The 20,123-nt window shown below is 41.4% G+C and overlaps 1 protein-coding gene across 9 annotated transcripts in view; it reads left to right on the forward strand.

The window, feature by feature from the left end:
* Positions 1-20,123, forward strand: part of LOC124776292 (mitogen-activated protein kinase kinase kinase kinase 5) — a 305,769-nt gene that overhangs the window by 17,217 nt on the left and 268,429 nt on the right. For all 9 annotated transcript variants that reach the window (XM_047251199.1, XM_047251204.1, XM_047251200.1 and 6 more), the window contains exon 3: positions 5,966-6,121. In XM_047251199.1, the coding sequence (XP_047107155.1) occupies positions 5,966-6,121 (156 nt within the window). The remainder of the gene's footprint in view (positions 1-5,965; positions 6,122-20,123) is intronic.

Consider the following 20,123-nt stretch of genomic DNA (forward strand, 5'->3'; position numbering starts at 1 on the left):
TTTTCAAATGTTTCTTTACACATGAAAGTCGAAGGGTATTGTCCCAATTTAATTCTTGCACTACTGCAAAGATAAGTGATACAGATATTTGTGTCTGTGGTGTTGAGAAACAGCTCAAATCATTAAAAGGCTCCAGTAATCTACCATAGATCCCTCGAACAAAAATCTGTACCCAGTAGTTGGAAGAAAGCACAGGTCCACTAGTCCACAAGAAGGATAGGAGAAGCAATCCACGGAATTGTTGAAACATAATGAGGTATGAAGAACGGAATGACCTCCTCTATGCCATCCAGTATGGATTCTGAAAACATTCATCGCATGAAACATAACTTGTACTTAACTCGCATGAAAGCCATGGATCAAGGCAGCCACATAACTGCAGTATTTCTCAGTTTCCTAAAAGCATTTGCCTCAGTACCACATCTAAGCTTAATATCAAAAATATGATAGTTGTGGTATTAAACAAAATTCATCACTAGACTGAGGATTTTTTGTTAGGGGATATCCAGCATGTTATCTTGAATGGAGAGTCATTGTCAGATGTAGAAGTAACATTGGGTGTGGCCCAGAGAAGTGTGTTGAGACCCTTGCTGTTCGTGTTGTATGTTAATGACCTTTCAGACAATATTGTTAGTAAGTTCAGACTTTTCATTGATGATGCACTTCTCTATAATGAAGCAGTGCTTGAAAAAAAAAATTAAAAAAATGCACAAATATTGTTTAAATGTTAAAAGAAAGTAGTCTCGTAAGACTACATTCTCAACATATCACAATTGGAATTGGTCAACACATAAAAATACGTGAGTGTAACAGATTGTAGGGGTGTGAAATGGAACGACCACATAGGCTCAGTCATTGGTAAAGCAGGTGGCAGGCTTCAGTTTGTGGGCAGAATGTTAGGGAAATGCAGTAAACCTACAAAGGAGATTATGTACAAATCACTTGTGTGACCTGTTCTAGAATATTGCTCAACTGCCTGGGGGACCTGTCCCAAATAGGAATAACAGGGGATATTGAACATATTAAGAGAAGGACAGCAGGAATGTTCACTGGCTTGTTTGGCCCATGGGAGAGTGTCAGAGATATGCTGAAGAAACTGAATTGTTGGACCCTTGAAGATAGATGCAAACTGTTCTAAGAAAGCCTACTTGCAGAGTTTCAAGAACTGGCTTTAAGTGATATTACTAGGAATACACAAGGTGTTTCAAAAAGAATCATCTAATTAAAAAAAATTATAACTATTATGTTGTTTGAGATATGTGCGTGAACAACATATTGTTGGAAAGGTCAAACTCTAGAGTTTTATATGGTTCCTGTTACAGAGTGCACCCACTTCAGTTCTAGTAAAAATGGTGCTGGGACAACAGAAAGCATTGTGTTCTATGTTTTGCTCAGTGTGGGTCAGTAATAACAGTTCAGCCTGACCTTCATATTAGGTATGATGTGGCTCCTCCTACAGCACAGAGCATTAGACGATGGCATGAACAATTCCAAGAAACAGGTTGTTTGTGTAAAGGCAAATTACCCAGCCGTCCCCAAGTGTCTGACACAAGGTATGATGTGGATCCTCCTACAGCACAGAGCATTAGACAACAGCATGAACAATTCCAAGAAACAGGTTGTTTGTGTAAAGCCAAATCACCCTGCCGTCCCCGAATGTCTGACACAGATGTCAAACATATCTGCCATAGTTTCAAAACGAGTCCACAGAAATCCATTCTCCATGCAGCTGAACAGCTCAACATTCCCCGAAGTCCATCTGGCATGTGTTGCATCGACATTTACACATGAAACCATACAAAATTCAGCTACTGTAAGCTCTTCATGGAGGTGATGAACAACAATGTATGGAGTCCTGTAATTCCATTCTCGGCAAGATGGAGGATGGCAGTTTTCTTCCACACTTAGTGTTTAGTGATGAGGCAACATTCCATTGAATTGTAAAGGTGAAGCATTGTAATGTGAGAATATGGGGTACGGGACAACCACATGAAGCTGTACAACATGAGAGGACTCTCCAAAATTTAATGTGTTTTGTACGTTTCACGGGAAAAGGTGTATGGCCCATTTCTCTTTGCCGAGAACATTGTCGCAGGAAGCACATTTCTTGATATGCTTGAGAACTTTCGTTTCCCACAGTTGGTGACCGATTCAAATGACATCATTTACCAACAGGATGGGGCACTGCCACACTGTCATCTGGAAGTGTGGGAATTTTTAAATCAAAGGATTACTGAACGATGGATTGGTTGCATTGGACAAAGTCATTCAGCCTTACATTACTGGCCTCCAAGGTCACCGGACTTGACTGTATGTGATTATTTCTTTTGGGGGTTTATAAAAGACCCTATTTATGTGCCTCCGTTACCAATAACAATGAATGAACTGACACATCACATAACAGCAGCTGTGGAAGCTGGAAAATGAGACATACTCGCCGCAGTGTGGGAACTTTTTGTATCGCATTGACATATGCTATGCATCTCAAGGGGGGGCTTATTGAACACCTATGAAAAGGTATGAAGAAAACTTTTTGAGTTTTCCATTCATCATAAAACAAAATTAATTGTATATGTTTATTGGCTTGAGTAATAAAGACGTGTCAAATCGGATGATTCTTTTTGATACACCCTGCACTACAATTCCCTCTGTATTGCTGTGAGGACAAGATTAGATTAACATGGTCACCAATCCATGTGAGACTCTATTCACAGCCCTTGGTTCTTGTTTCAACCATGGAAAGATAATGATGAACTCTTATTAACACTAACATGTCAACAAGGCCTTTAAGTGTACCTGAAAGGGCAAGTCACAGTCATTAGAGTATTCTGAACAGGTACAAATTCTTTAGCAATGTAGAGTGAAAACAACTTTCCATGTCAGCAGTAAATGCGGACGTTGTCAAATGCGACTTGTTGTGCTGAAGGTAAATATTGAATACTGACACCTGTTTCCGCACAATAGTGAAGTGTTGGTAGCATAATGTTTCTGAAGAGAACTTTGAAGTTATGGTAATGTTTTCTTTTGAATGTTAGTAGTAGCTGAAGTTCTAGTTAAATTGAAAATAACCTGGAAAGGACAGAAGAGAGATCACATTAACTTCGAGAAACTGAAAGATGAAGGCAATTGTCAAAACTTAGAGAATGCATATTGTGAAATCATGATGCAAGGACAGGAAATGGAATGCACAGAAGGAAGATGGGATCATTTTAAAAATGGGTTCAAAAAGGCAGCTAAGGAAATGCTTGGAGTCAAGGAGAGGAAAAAAGTAAAGAAAGAATTGGTAACACCAGATATGATAACCAAGATGGATGACCACAGGAAATGGAAAACTGTAAACAGAGAAGAAGGGAAGCACAACTACAGGAGGTTAAATAATGAATTAAGAAGGGAAACAGAAAAAGCAAAGAAGAAATGGCTGACAGAAAAGTGTGACAAGATAGAGAAATTAGAGAAAGAAGGAAAATATGATTTGATGTACAAAGAAGCAATGGTTTTGCCAGTCAGAGAAAAAGAGAAACAACAATGGACTAAAGGAAGTAGAGGCAGCAGATGGTAAAATGGTGAGTGAACCCCAAGAAATAATGAAAAGATGGGAAGAATGTATTAAATGGCTACATGCTTCCCAAGTGAAGAAGAGCTTGGGGTAGAAGAACAAGATAAAGTTGCAGATGATTACAGAAGAAACTCAATACTAACTAGTGAGATTGAAGAATCTATGAAGGAGATGAAAAATGGAAAGGCAATGGGAATTGATGAGATTCCTGTGGAACTGTTGAAGCCATTGGAGAAAGAAGGGAAAAGGGAGTTGATTGAATTGTGTAATCAAATATACATGACAGGAAAATGGCTAAAGGACTTTACAGAAAGTATCTTAATACCTATAGAAAAGAAAAAGAACAGCAAAATGTGTGAGGAACATAGATCAGTGAGCCTGATTTCACATGCAGCCAAAGTCTTGCTGAGGACGCTCAACGGAAGACTATACGGAAAGTTGAATTGCGTAATAGGAGATGAACAATTTGGTTTCAGGCGAGGGGTGGGAAGTAGAGATGCCATTGGGTACTGAGAGTAATAGGGGAGATGTACATGGAGGAGGAAAAGAAGGTGTATGTTAAGTTCATTGATCTTGAGAAGGCTTTTGACTGTGTACGATGGGACAAACTGATGGAAATCCTATGGAAACATAGGGTTGACTGGAGGGTTAGATGGCTAATTAGAAATTTATATTTGAACCAGAGAGCAAGAGTAAGAATAGGAGGTGTGATGAGTGAAGAAATTGAACTGGGAAGAGGTGTAAGACAAGGTTGTTATTTATCACCAACACTGTTCAGTATTTGTCTAGAGGAAATTATTAATGAAAGTTTTGATGGAAGGGGAGGAGTTTGTATAGGGGGTCAGAGAGTGGAGTGTATAAGATTTGCAGGTGACAGGGTTGTGATGGTAGAGAGTGCAAGAGAGGTGGAACAAATGTTAGTTGATCTAAACACAAAATTAGAAGAATATGAATATTGAAGATTAACAAGAAGAAAACAAAAGGCATGGTAACTGGAGAAAGGGAGGAAAATGCTGTATGAAAATAGAGCGAGAGGAAATAAAACAAGTGAATGACTTCAGTTCTTTTGGAAGTGTAATAATGGATGATATGTATTGCTCAACAGAAATGAGGAAAAGAATTTCAACGGCAAAAGAATGATTCAAGAGGAAACAGAAATTACTTTGTGGACCGCTAAACAAAGATCTGATGAAATGACTTACCAAATGTTACATCTGGAGCATTGCACTGTATGGTGCGGAGATCTGGACATTGAGGAAGGAAGATGAAAGAAGATTGGAGGCACTAGATATATGGATATGGAGAAGAATGGAAAAAAGGAAATTGGAAGACTGAGTAAGGAATGAAGAAATATTAAGAAGAGTTGGAGAAGAAAGAAACATGCTTGAAAGTCATCAGAAAGAGAAAACGGAACTGGATTGGACATTGTTTGAGGAAGGACTGTTTATTAAAAGATGGAATAGAAGGAATGGTGGAGGGAAAAAGGGGAAGAGGAAACAGAAGGTATCAGATACTGGACAATATCAAAGGAGACAGATATTCAGAAATGAAAAGACTGGCTATGGACAGACAGAAGTAGAAGAGGCTTAATCTATGACAAGACATGTCGTAAGGCAGAATACCTACTACTACTACTACTACTACTACTACTACTTTCGAAAAACTTTTCAACGGTGTGTAGTTGCTGAAATACATTTCCTTTAATTGATTTGATTTAATGGGTTCAATATGTAGGTATTTTTTTTTCAACACTTTAAAGAAATGTAACGTTGGCTATCAATAAATACAGTGTAATAGACAGTTATGCTTTCATTTTTAGCACACTGAAAAACAACTAAACAAGACAAAAATGATAATTCAAAAATAATATAAAATGATATTTTCCTGTCATTACCTAGGATGGCATTTTTATTGTGTGTTTTCCATTTTTTTCATGTTTCCTGCTTTAATATTTACATCCATGATATCTTTCTAAATCTTGTTGTTGGTCTTTCTTTCACTTTTTCATATTTGTTTAATGAAGTAGCAGATACCAGTACTGCAGTTTTCTTTGGTGTATATTGATATTTGATTGCTGCTAATGTTAATGTCAAAGATTCCTGGGCATAGCCATTTGCTTTCATACTTTACCTCTAAAATCAATCAATGTAATAATTTGATTGTCTGAGTATCCATTTTGTGTTCCTGCATAATTTGATGGTAACTTGGTCTCTGATCTTGTCAGTTTTTACCTATTTTTGTCTTTTATAAGGCATATCAGTATACAGAAAAGTATTTAGAACAGAGTTATGGTCATAGTAATTGATGTATATACACTATGGCATTCAATGCTGACCACTCATGGCTCCTAGTAGTGCGTAATGTATTGAGTGTAATAATAAGCATGGATTCCTTTTTTTCTATTTTCAGGTGATGATTTTGGCATCATTCAGCAGGAAATATTGATGATGAAAGACTGTCGCCATCCAAATATTATAGCATATTATGGCAGCTACTTGCGCAGGGACAAGTTGTGGATTTGTATGGAATATTGTGGTGGTGGATCTCTTCAAGATATTTATCACAGTAAGTCATTATCATATTTTGGTTCTAAATCTTGTTGCTGTTACAAGTTTGGTAGGTACCCTGCTTGAATTTTCATGACTTGATACTACAGGTGTGAGACAGTTCTCATCAGCTCTTGAAAATAATTTTGTTTTTTATGTTACACTTCTCCTTTCTGATTCTATGAGGAGCTGCCATTCTTTTTTTCCTCTTGTATTTTAAGACCTTCTCATTTTTTTCCTTTACTGTGTATATCCACTTTCCTGTCATTTTCATTTACTAAGTATATTTTTTACTCATTACTCAGCCCTCGGTTCCATGGAGTACCACGCCCTGTCTAAAAGATGTAAATAATGTCTTTCAGGTCTTGACGTTCATAAATTTGCTCACTGAGAGTCTTGTCTTATAAAACACACTTGACAAGGGCTATATACTTTCCAAATACTTTCTAATTGTTTTATTAAACTTGCTGTCTTTCCAAAGTAAGTATTGGCATTTTTAATTAATTTAGTTTTGAATCTTAGAAGGAGAGGTCAAAAATTTTGTGCATGTACATTATAGTAAGAAGAATCTAAGATTTAAGTTTTTAGGTGACTTGAGAGTGTAAGGGTGCAAAACATAGTACACAGAGCTACCACCTCTGGCACAAATAAATGGTCCTAACTAGACTGGGGAACAAGCTGAACTCAGCTTGGAGGACAGATATGGGTATATCTTTTCTGCTGCTTCAACTCTGTACGCTAGAATCCATCAAGCATAGTGGCTGGTAAATGGTAGTACGCCAGCCTCTTGGCAACCTGTGACCAGAAGTTTTCGGTAACAATCTGGAGAAAGTGCTAGTGAAGCCAGCAGTTGAACATTCATTGGTATTGAGATAGTAGAAATGTAATGGCTTCTGTCCAAATCACCTACTATTTGAACCAGAGGTGATTATGTTGTATACTCAGTGGTCTATATGACAGTGATTAAAGCAGTCTGGCAATGTTCATTCTTCTCTGAACCACACCTGGATGTGTCCATTGTGATACTGTAGGCAGAACTGAGACTAGTCTGAAATGACAACATGGGGCTTCTCCTGTGTCCAGTGTTTTTGTTGGGCCACCTCTGTTAGTGCACCTATCCCTGCTATTGTGCAAGGGAACCTGGAAGAGTGACTGCTATGCTGACAGCCTATTGTGCTCCAGAAGTTGTTAGACTGCTTGTCTGGATACTTGTCTTGCTGAAAACAAACCCATTTTCTTACTCATGGGACGTTAGTCTGCTGTACAATCCTGCTTGGCGGAATGAGCAATTACATCTACATAGAAACTCCGCAAGCCACTGTATGGTGAGCCGTGGAGGGTACCCCGTACCACTACTAGTCACTTCCTTTCCTGCTCCACTTGCAAAGAGAGCGAGGGAAAAATGTGTGTCTTTATGCCTCTGTATGAACTGTCATTTCTTGTATTTTATCTTCGTGGTACTTGTGCACAATGTATGTTGGCAGCAGTAGAATCATTTGCCAGTCAGCTTCAAGTGCTGGTTCTCTAAATTTTCTCAATAGTGCTTCTCGAAAAGAATGTCACCTTCCCTCCAGGGATTCCCATTTGAGATCCAGAGCATCACCATAACAGTTCTGTGTAGTTTGAGCCTGTGGTAACAAATCTAGCAGCCCACCTCTGAATTGCTTTGATGTCTTTTTTTTAGTCTGTCCTGTTACGGATCCCAAACACTCCCCCCTGCAGTTCCGGGGATTAGAATAGGCCCGAGGTATTCCTTGTCATAAGAGGCCCCACCATGGGAGGAACGGCAGGCTAAGGATGGCAGCGAACCTTATTCACCCCAGTACCTCATATGTACGAGAACTGTTTGGGACTCCTTTGTTTCGATGAAGCCACAGGTTTTTGTAGAGCATTTAGAGGACAAGTTAGGGGAGGTGGAGGGCCTGTCCAAAATGTGCTCTGGGTTAGTCGTGATAAAAAGAGCATCCTCTGCCCAGTCACGGGCTTTACTCACTTGTAACAAGTTGGGGTTGTTTCTGTTACCATCACGCCACATAGGAGCTTAAATATGGTCCAGGATATTATATTCCACAGGGACTTTCTTTTGCAGTCTGATGACAAGCTGCATGCAAATTTAGAGTGGGCGAGGTGTTCATTTCGTGCGGCGCGTCCATCAGGGTCCAAGGGATAATTGGGTTGCCACCGGTGCCTTCATCTTGGCCTTCGAGGGTGACACCTAACCTGAGAAGGTCAATGTGATGGTCTACTGCTGTGATGTAGAGCCATATATCCCTCCCCCAATGCAGTGCTTTAAGTGCTGGAAGTTCAGCCATATATCTTCCCGCTGTACTTCCAGCATCACATGTTGAGATTGTGGACATCCATCACATTCCAATACTCCATGTGCCCTGCCTCCCATCTGTGTCAACTGTGGAGAGCATCATTCACCTTGCTTGCCAGACTGCAAGAATTTACAGAAAGAGAGGAAAATCATGGAATACAAGACCCTGGACCGACTGACCTACTCTGAGGCTAAGAGAAAATATGAGCTGTGGCTATGACCTCATATGCTGCCGCTACGAGAACAATTGTAGCCCCATCAGTTCCGCAAATTCCAGTTGGCTCTCAGAGCCAGAAGGCTACACCTACCCTCTTGATGATTGGGGGCATTCCCCCCCCCCCCCCCCCCCCCCCACTCCGTTGCTCCCATACCACCTACCTTGGGAGCACTGTCCCCCCAACCCCATCGGGGTCACCAGTCCCCACTTCCCAGCCGGAGAAGCGTAAGTCTTCTTTGGTTCGTCTCGGCAGGGAGGGATCCCTTGGGTCACTCCCTTCCCAGGTTTCTGCTAGTGGGAAAGATGACACCCACCAGTGGCTCAAGTGCCCAAAAGCAGCTGGTCATAGGGCTTCATGCTCATCCTCAGTCCTGGAAACTGAATCAGTGAAGCCCTCACAGCGAGAGAAACCCAAGGAGCAACGAGAAAAGTCCCAAAAGAAGACCCCTAAGACCAAGGAAATTGCGGTGGCACCCACACCACTGCTACCTCCAAGCTCTGCATTTGGGGATGAGGTGGAGATTCTGGCATCCACTGAGGACCTAGATCTCGTCAAACCCTCAGACACAATGGATTAAACTGCTCAGGCAGCAGGTGACCCTGAGGTGTAAACTGCCTCGTTGAATGTTCCATGCCTTCACAGTCTCACGATGTCATCCTCCAGTGGAATTGCGGCGATTTTTTCCACCACCCGGCTGAGCCATGGCAGCTGTTAAGCTTTACACCTGCTTTCTGCATTGCTCTCCAGGAAACCCGCTTCCTGGCAATGCAGACCCCTGCCCTTCGTAGCTATGAGGGATATTACAGGAACCATAGTGACTATAACTGAGTGTCTGGTGGAGTTTGCGTTTATGTCCTAAACTCAGTCTGTAGTGAAACTGTGCCCCTTCAAATCCCACTTGAAGCTGTGGCTGTCAGAATAGGACGACACAGGAAATAACTGTCTGCAATGTAGATCTTCCTCCAGATGGTGCAGTACACCTGAATGTATTAGCTGCACTGATTGATCAACTCTCTAAACCATTCCTACTTTTGGGAGATTTTAACGGCCATAACCCCTTGTGGGGTGGCACCGTGCATACTGGCCGAGGCAGAGATGTTGAAACTTTACTGTCACAGTTCAACCTGTGCCTCTTAAATACTTGGGCTGCCACACATTTCAGTGTGGCTTATGGTAGTTACTCAGCCACTGATTTATCCATTTGCAGCCCAGCACTTCTCCCATCTATCCGCCGGAGAGCACATGACGACCTGTGTGGTAGTGACCACTTCCTTGTCTTCCAGTCACTGCCCTGGCGTCAGGACCATGGACGTTTACCCAGATGCGCTTTAAACAAGGCAGACTGGGAAACTTTCACCTCTGCAGTCACCATTGACTCTACCCCACAAAGTAATATCGATGTGATGGTTGAGCAGGTGACAACAGCAATCATTAATGCAGCGGAAAACGCGATCCCTTGCTCTGTAGGGTGCCCCCAGTGAAAGACAGTCCCTTGGTGGTCGCCGGAAGTTGCTGAGGCAATTAACCTTTAAGCGGCTCTGTTCCCGCGTGCGCTAGCTTGTCAAAAGACAGAAGCAGGAGTGTTGGGAGAGATACGCCTCGACCATTGGATGCCATACCTCACCTTCTCAAGTCTGGATGAAGATCAGACATCTTTTTGGGTACTAGACCCCAACAGGTGTCCCTGGCATTAACATCAATGGCATGTTGTCTACCGAAGCAAACGTGATTGCTGAGCCCTTTGCTGAGCACCATGCTCGAGCCTCTGCATTGGAGAACCACCCCCCAGCCTTTTGCACTCTCAAACGGCAGGTGGAAAAGAAAGTCCTCTCGTTCCCTATATGCCACAGTGAACCCTGTAACGCCCCATTTACAGAGTGGGAGTGCCTCAGGGCCCTTGCACATTGCCCCGACACAGCTCCTCGGCCAGATCGGATCCACGGTCAGATGATTTAGCATCTCTCATCTGACTACAAGCGATATCTCCTCGTCATCTTCAACCGGATGTGGTGTGATGGCATCTTTCCATCGCAATGGTGGGAGGCACCACCATTCCAGTGCTTAAATCCGTTAAAAACTTGCTTGATGTGGATAGCTATCGGCCAATCAGTTCACCGGCGTTCTTTGTAAGCTGCTGGAACATATGGTGTTTCGGCAGTTGGGCTGGGTCCTGGAGTCATGTGGCCTACTGGCTCCATGTCAGGGCGGCTTCCTCCAGGGTCGCTCTACCACTGATAATCTTGTGTCCCTCGAGTCTGACATCCGAACAGCCTTTTCCAGATGCCAACACCGGGTTGCCGTCTTTTTGGATTTATGGAAAGCGTGTGACACTACCTGACGACATCATATACTTGCCACATTATACGAGTGGGGTCTGCAAGGCCTGTTCCCAATTTTTATTCAAAATTTCCTGTTGCTTCTTACTTCCAGTGTCCAAGTTGGTGCCTCCCATAGTTCGCCCCATATCCAGGAGAATGGGGTCCTGCAGGGCTTTGTATTTGAGTGTATCTCTGTTTTTAGTGGCCATGAATGGTCTACCAGCAGCTGTAGGGCCGTCCGTCTCACCATCTCTGTATGCAGACAACTTCTGCATTTCGTAATGCACCACCAGTACTGGTGTTGCTGAGCGGCACCTACAGGGAGCCATCCACAAGGCACAGTCATGGGCTCTAGCCCACAGTTTCCAGTTTTCAGCCGCAGAGTTGTGTGTTATGCACTTCTGTCGTACCGTTCATCCGGAACCGGAACTTTACCTTAACGACAATCCACTCAATGTAATGGAGACATTGATTCTTAGGACTGGTTTTCGACGCCCGATTGACTTGGCTTTGTTACCTCTGTCAGCTTAAGTAGAAGTGCTGGCAGTAACTCAATGCCCTCCACTGCCTGAACAACAAATAGGGTGCAGATCGCTCCATGCTGCTGCAGCTTTACAGAGCCCTTGTTCAATCCTGCCTTGACTATGGGAGTCTGGTTTATGGTGCAGCGGCACCCTCAGTGTTGCGTTTACTCGACCCAGTGCACCACTGTGGTGTTCGCCTAGCGACAGGAGCTTTTTGGGTCGAGTCTGGTGACCAGTGTTCTGGTGGAGGCCAGAGGCCCTCCATTGCAGGTTAGGCATCTGCAATTGCTCTCCAGTTGTCTTGCACACATTTGTAGTTCTCCTGCGCATCCAAATTAGCGTTTCCTGTACCTGCCCACAGTGGTTCATCTCCCCCATTGGTGGCCCAGGTCAGGGCTTACCATTGCAGTTTGTGTGTGATTCCTTCTCTCCGAACTGGAGTCCTTGCCTTTACCACCTATTCCATAGGTTCATTTACAAACACCTAGGCCACAGCTTCGCCTGGACCTTCCGCATGCCCCTAAAGACTCAGTTAACCCTGCGACTCGCCGCTGTCACTTCCTCTAGATTCTCAACATGTACCGGGACCATAAAGTGTTTTACAGCGATGGCTGATGGTCATGTTGGCTTTGCCTATGTTCATGGAGGACATATAGAGCAGCACTCATTGCCAGATGGCTGCAGTGTTTTCACTGCAGAGCTGACGGCCATATCTCATGCTCTTGAGCACATCCGCTCGTGTCCAGGCGAGTCGTTCCTCCTGTGTACTGACTCCTTGAGCAACCTGCAAACTCTCGACCAGTGCTACCTGCATCATGCTTTGGTATTGACCATCCAGGTGTCCATCTATGCTCTGGAACAGTCCAGTCATTCAGTAGTGTTTGTCTGGATCCCAGGTCACTTCGGAATCCCAGGCAATGAACTTGACGACAGGCTCACCAAACAGGCTACACAGAAACCACTTATGGAGATCTGCTTTTCTGAAACTGACCTGTGTTCAGTATTATGCCACAAGGTTTTGCAACTTTGGGAGACGGAATGGCATAACCTCAGAATGCACAACAAGCTTCATGCCATTAAGGAAACTACGAATGTGTGGAAGACCTCTGTGCATGCCTCTCGCAGGGTCTCTGTGGTTCTCTGTTGGCTCCGCATTGGCCATACTTGGCTGACGCATGGTTACCACCTCTGTTGCAAGGACCCATCTCGGTGTTGCCGTGGCTCACGAATGACGGTCTTCCATCTCTTGCTGGACTGCCCACTTTTAGCCGCTCTGTGGCAAATTTTTAACTTTCCCAGCACCCTACCTTCAGTGTTGGGTGACAATGCCTCAACAGCAGCTTTAGTTTTACACTTTATTCATGAGGGTGAATTTTATCATTTGATCTAAGTTTTAGCACATGTCCTTTGTCCCTGTGTGCCTTCACCCAAGTACTTTCAGGGTGGGGTTTTTAATTTGTTGCAGAGTGGCTTGCTTTTCCTTTTTATCCTCATGGTCAGCCAGCCATGGCAACCTGCTGTCTTGCTTTAACCTCTTCTACCTGTTTCTTGCATCTTTGTTGTTTCCTTGTCCTCTTTTGGCCATTTAAGTGTTTCTTGCTCTTCAGTTGTTTTTGTGGTTTTTCCTTTCATTCTGTTTTGTGTTGTCTCGTTGTCTTATTCTCACCCTTGTGACATTGTTTCCTTCGGAACAAGGGACCGATGACCTCGCAGTTTGGTCCCTTCCCCCCCTCCTCCCCCCTTTTAAACCAACCAACCTAAACACTTGAACAGTACTCAAGAATAGGTCGCACGAGTGTCCTGTACATGGTCTCCTTTACAGGTGAACCAGACTTGCCTAAAGTTCTCCCAACAAACCAAAGTCAACCATTCACCTTCCCCCACTGTTATCACTTGTTTATTCCATTTCAAATTGCTTTTCAATGTTATATCCAGATATTTAAATGACCTGACTATGTCAGCATTATTCCACAACAAAACTTTGTCTTGAAACCTGACAGAAAATCCAAAGAGATTCTGGTTGTATGTGAAGTGTGCTAGTGGCAAGACACTATCAGTGCCTTCTCTGCGCAATAGCAATGGAAATACTATCGACGACAGTCCTGCCAAAGCAGGGTTACTAAACACAGCCTTCCGAAATTCCTTCACTAAGTAAATATCCGAATTCGAATCAAGAACAGCTGTGAACATGAGTAATGTAGAAATAGATATCCTCAGAGTAGTGAAGCAACTTAAATCACTTACCAAAAGCAAGTCTTCCAGTCCACACTGTATATAACAGTCAGCTTCCTTTCAGAGTATGTGGACACAATAACTCCACACTTAACTATCATATACAACCATTCGCTCTATGGAAGATCCATATCCAAAGACTGGAAAGTTGCACAGTTCAAACCATTATTCCAGAAAGATAGTAGGAGTAATCCACTAAATTACAGGCCCATATCATTAACATTGATGTGCAGCAGGTTTTTGGAACATATATTGTATTCAAACATTATGCACTACCCCGAAGAGAATGGTCTATTGAAACACAGCCAACACAGCTTTAGAAAACATTGTTCTTGTGAAAAACAATTAGCTCTTTACTCATGTGAAGTGTTGAGTGCTATTAACAAGGGATTTCAGATTAAGTCCTTATTTCTAGAAGGCTTTTGACACTGTACCACACAAGCGACTTGTAGTGAAATTGCATGCTTATGGAATATTGTCTCAGTAATGTGACTGTGAGAGAGGTCACAGTTCATAGTAATTGATGGAAAGTCATCGAATAAAACAGAAGTGACTTCTGGCGTTCCCCAGAGTACTGTTATAGGCCCTTTGCTGTTCCTTATCTATATAAATGATTTAGGAGACAATTTGAGCAGCCTGTCTTAGGCTTAGGTTGTTTTGCAGACGATGCTGTCATTTATTGACTAGTAAATTCATCAGAAGATCAAAACAAATTGCAAAACGATTTAGAAAAGACTTCTTTAAGTTACAAATATGACAAATTGACCCCAAATAATGAAAAGTGTGAGGTCATCCACATCCACTGGACTGACAATGTGACTAGTCACATTCCAGATAAGAGCAATAATCTGATGTAATGCACTGCTCGTCTGATGTTCAAATATCTGAAGTTCCATAACACCTAGGTGATCTACTCCTGTGGCTGAGAGAGCCAATTTACGCCTCTGAACCTCATCATATGGTGGGAGAGCTAATGCTGGAGTGATATGTTCGATGTCTCCATGTTGTGATTAGTATTCCAGCCATCGGCAATGGAGACGTTGAAATCTACATTGTCAAATACATACTGTAGGGGCTGCTCTCTGTCAGGCTGGAAACTCCTACTAACTCATCAGGATGCACACTGAGGACCCGTGCCATGCCGTTAGACACAATAAAACACTATCCAAAATTATTCAGTTTATTACTGAAAATACAAGTCATTGCAGCTTCTTCTGCTGCAGCTGGTGGCTCTGTAATCTGGAGAAGAATCCACAGAATCCAGTAGCGAGCTCTTAGCTGCTGGGTGTGCTGGATGAGGCGATTTTGCTGCCCACTGGCAAGATACGCATGCCCCATCGGTAACTCGTCTTGGAGTTTGTGGTGAGAACAACATGTGTGTTTTGATTCATATGCCGTCTCCAGGGCTCTCAATTCCTCCCAGATCACTGCCCGTGTTGTCCCCTCTGGTGGACTGTCATTTCTGGTGCCTTGTAGTTATGCTGAAAATCTGAACCTGGCGCATTGGTATGGTAGGGCTTCAGACCCATGTGATGCTGGGGTGTGGAGCAGCTCCTGCCCTGGAAAGGAGTCATGCTGGTAGACTCCCAAATTAACCATTAGCACTGGCTGCTGTGCTGACATCAGTACTGGATTCTGGACTCCATGAGCAATGGCTTCAGATCACTGTTTATATCTACTAGGGCAGCAAGTGCAAGGCCAAAGCTAGAACAATCTCTCACACAAGGCATTACCATACCATAGGCAGAGAATCAAGTATGAACAACATGAACGCCATTGATCATAATGATAAGAGTGCCAAAAGCTACTGGGGGTGGAGTATTTATGTTGCTAAGGAGAGGCTGTCCTCTAATACATAATTTGTAATGGCCAAATTGATTCTGCTTGTCCTGAGTCATCAGCATTCTTCAGTTCTGCTACATTTGCTTGAAGAATTTGTTACAATCTTTACTGCTTACAAGGTGGGATCAAGTTTTTGAAATCACCTAAACAGTTATGGAGGTCATGATCCCATCTATCATACCCTGCAGCCATTCACCGTAATGGGCCTCCATTTGTGAATAATTGACCAAAAAAAAAAAAAAAAAAAAAAAAAAAAAAAAAAAAAAAAATGGAATTGTACATGAAGCTCAATAGTGTTAAGAAAGTAGTATTTTGTAAGAGCGGTTGTATAGTGTAATGGTTAAGGTAAGATCTTCATGTGCAGAAGACTGTGAAATCGAATCTTGTCAGGTGCTTTAAATTTTTTAATGACTTTAATCTTTATTTTTATTCAGTTTACTGGTTCAAATGTAATTTTTTATTTCTGTTCCTTTGTTGTAACATTTTAATCATTGTACGAATGTTTTCACTTGTTCTCATTTTTTCTTTATATCTTTGTTTTTCCACTCAGAATTTTTGTGAATATGAGTTTAATTATATTTGGGTGATTTCATTTCAAATTATACAGATCAAGACTGAATGTGTCACATCATTATTCCAAAGTTTCTGAAAAAAAATATATGTTGAAGTTCCATTAGACACCTCTCAAAAACTAAGATATTTTGATTTTCTGATGGTTTGTTAAAACATTGTAGACTTTGCTAAATGAGAGTATTTGTGAAAAGTTGTAATGACAGGGAAAATAAAAAAAAATGTAATAAAAAACTGCAAGTGATAGAGATCTGAAATTATTTTTAATAAAAATCTTTTCACAGTACTGTCAGACATGATTGACATATACACAAGTTTCGACCACTGCATTTTCATACATTATCCAATGAAGTAAATACAAATGCCATATTGTTCATCATCAAATGTAGCAGCATTTCAATGTACTACGAAACTCCGACTGGTGAGACTGTTTGGGATGTTTGTCAAAATGGCAACTCTGTGAGAAGAGATGGTTGCTAATAGGAACTTTTATGAATTGTGAATCACATGCAGTATTCTCTTCACCATAAGAATAATACGAATATAAACATTTTGCCATGTTTGTTCCGTGTTTGCTGCTATTTCTTTTAAATCCTGTCTGCCTAATAAACTACAAAACTAGAGTGAGACAACAGCAAACGCGGAAGAATATACATATCATGTCATGTTTATATTCGTATTATTCTTATGCCTAATAGTGATACAGTCAGAAATGAAGCACGGCAATGGAATAGATTTTTAAATCTAAGATGACTCTAATTTGTGTGCAGAATGTAAGGTATTAAAGAGGTGTCTGCAAAGATTTTCAAATGGAGAAAAATATTTGCAAAACTCTGGCTCAGAACATCTATCACACGCAGTCTATTATTTGGTTCTTGTTGATCATTATTTAAGTAAGCAGCAGTGTAAGTAACAACAAATAGCAGTCTCTTGCCATTGTTTCGCTAATGAGATGATTCTTTTCTCTCTCTCTCTCTCTCTCTCTCTCTCTCTCTCTCTCTCTCTTTTTAAATTGTAAGCGGCGGTAATGTGCACAAAGGCAAGTCATGCCGCGAATGGCGACAAGCCATAAACACTCATTATCAGAATGCGACAAACAATGCATGACACAGAACAGTAATGCATTTTCAGCTTAGAGTGACGTAAACACCTATAACAAAGAGCAACGGCACTTACCAGATCAAAGAAAAATAAGCAATCAATTCAAACCAGACGAAGCACGTGAGAAAGGAAGGGTACCCTTATAAATATGGACGGAGCGCCTGACGGATGGCAATGGCTACCTGGTAAAGCTTAACTGCTAAGCTTACGACTCAAAGCAAACTACTGTAGCTGTATCGTCATTCATTGGACCTAAATTGTGTCTCATATTACAATGGACCAACTCTGTTTCGATTTGAAGGTGCTGCCTAAAACTTTTCTCTCCCCTTGAATTTCGAGTCTCAAATTTCAGGTGCAGCTTAGATTCGGGACAACTTTTTTTCCTTGATTTCGAGTCTAATTTTTCAGGTGCGGCTTAGATTCGAGTGCGGCTTAGATTCGAGTAAATACGGTACTCCAGCAACCAACATTTATCTTGCAGCTGTTGAGATATACACAAAAGCATCAGGTCCATGTCTGTGTACTTCTTCCCTGTGACACTACTTATGGTGAAACAAATGAGTTTAAATTTAGTGCAGTAAACACATGCGCATAATTTCTTCACTGGCTGGCAGGTTACCCATTTTGATCATAAGAAGTAGCATTTTGTGACACCAGTTTTTAAATTTTGGTTGTCATTTTTCATTAAGAGATCTGCTTCTCTTACTGATCTTGTCATATATCTTTTCACTTTTCACCATTTTACTAACAGAGATAACTCAAGTCTGATTAGGACTTCACTTGCTGCAATCCTTGTCATCTCTTAGTTTATATTCCAGAGCAACATTAACAGTATAATCTTGCAATGGATGCCCACAGTAGGAATCTGGACATGTCCAAATACGTTTTTCATTCATTCTTTCTTTTACAAGCTTTTGAAATTAAATAATGTAAGTGGGTATGTACTTCTGTATCTGCTGCTTGGAGTACCTATGTGGTATCTTTATCAGTAGTTGTGGCAGTTACTGTCGAGATAGCATTGTTTAGGTTTTGAAACCACATATCACATTGGATGCACATGTCACTATATTCAGGTTCTCCAACAACTGCATGTATGTGATACACTCCAAAAAGTTTTGAAGCTGTTGCTTGTGTTCTTTGTACCATTTTCTTCTTGTGCTTCCTATCTTGACTGGAAGTTCAAGGGGAGATATATTAGGAGCTACAACAGAAATGCTAACATTCAACACAGCGACAACTTCATACTCAGGAATATAAACACCTGCACGGTCTTCTTCAGTTTCACACTACAGTGATGGCTATTGTACATATGAGTTAGCACTAAATTTCTTGTTGTAACGAGTGTAACAATTCTTGCACAGTGGATGTGATGCTTACTCAGTTACTTGAGGACCAAGATATTTCTGCAATACCTCTGACAGATTTCCAGCAGTTGTTAAGTGTTTTTTACTTTTCTTAAGCACCACCTTCTTATGTCTTTTTTCATAGTCCACACACCTCACTCTTACACGACTACATTTCCTCACTAACATTGTATCTAAGAAAAAGCTCAACCCAGACACAAAACTCTAAGCAGGATGATTCATGTTGAATAGTGCCATGTAAGTGGACGGGCAAATAATGGAAACTGAGTAATAATTGCTGCTTGAATAACTAAAAAAAAAATTGTTTGGAAAGAATACTTGAAAGAAGTTGGAAGTTAATTTATGTTTCTATACGTATATCCTGAGTGAACTTTAACTGTTACTAATATCAACAAACCTTCAGTGTCAATACATTTAAGATCAACATTCAGATTATGAGTTACATACTCCTTCACATTAGTTCCATTGTGCGTAGTGCTGATTATGACAGTTCCAATACGGGATCGCCCCTCCGCTGCTCGCGCAAATTCCTCTTGTCTGCTTCGAACTTCCTGATGCAGAATTCTTGGCATGGGTGAAATGATGAACAGACAGGTGTGACTGATGTAAATATATGAATAAACTTGGCCTTCCTAATAACTTTTATAACACTTTTTAATATACGGTTGGAATACACATTTTTAAACAATACTAGTACAACAGAGCTAGCCATACATCTGCCTGCTACCACTTATAGAAACAAACAGGTGAAGATACTGGAATTAATCAATTGAATAGCATAAATCTTCTCTTTTTTGTACCAAAACATTATTGTTGCTGCAAAATAACTCATTACTTTACCTTTGACATTATAGATACATAGCTTACATGTATAAAAAGAAAAGAACAAAGAAAGAAAAAACGAAAAAATAATAATGTGATTCATCATAATTGCCCCCCACTGTGCACTGACGTTATATGGAGGTGCACAGTGTCTGAGCTTATTTCTCCTTTTGAGGGTTGATAACCTTGGCCGGTACGGGCATAGCCTTTATTTTCGACCATTGGCATTATTATGTACGGTTGTCCATATATTTGGGTGTGTCAGCTCTCTTAATTCATATACGTAAGTTTTCTTTTCTAAAAAAGTGCTTGCTTTAACCGCATAGTCCCATTGTTTTTTGTCATTGAGCATCTGCACAGGATTTAGCTTGCAAAGCATGTGCGTGCAGCACAATGTCCATTATCGTCCCAGCTCGCACTCACATGTTTAGTACAAAGCCAGGGTGTCAGTGTCATGCATTTACAATAGTTTTCACTGTGCAAATTCGTGAAGCTCATGTTCAGAGGCGTGATCCTTCATGAAATCTTCGATCTGGTAACAACTGGTTTCCATATCAGCATCCCGAGGAATTTATTTCACGCTGTCTCTCTCACTTATTCAGTGGAGACACCAGCCATACATTCGACATCCGCCAACAAGGTAAGTTTCTTGCTGCTTTTACTATGTTGTTGAGCACAGAAAAGTCATGTTACACAAAGTATCGCCATAT

This window comes from Schistocerca piceifrons, chromosome 2 (assembly GCF_021461385.2).
Source record: "Schistocerca piceifrons isolate TAMUIC-IGC-003096 chromosome 2, iqSchPice1.1, whole genome shotgun sequence".
NCBI classification, from domain to species: Eukaryota; Metazoa; Arthropoda; class Insecta; order Orthoptera; family Acrididae; genus Schistocerca; species Schistocerca piceifrons.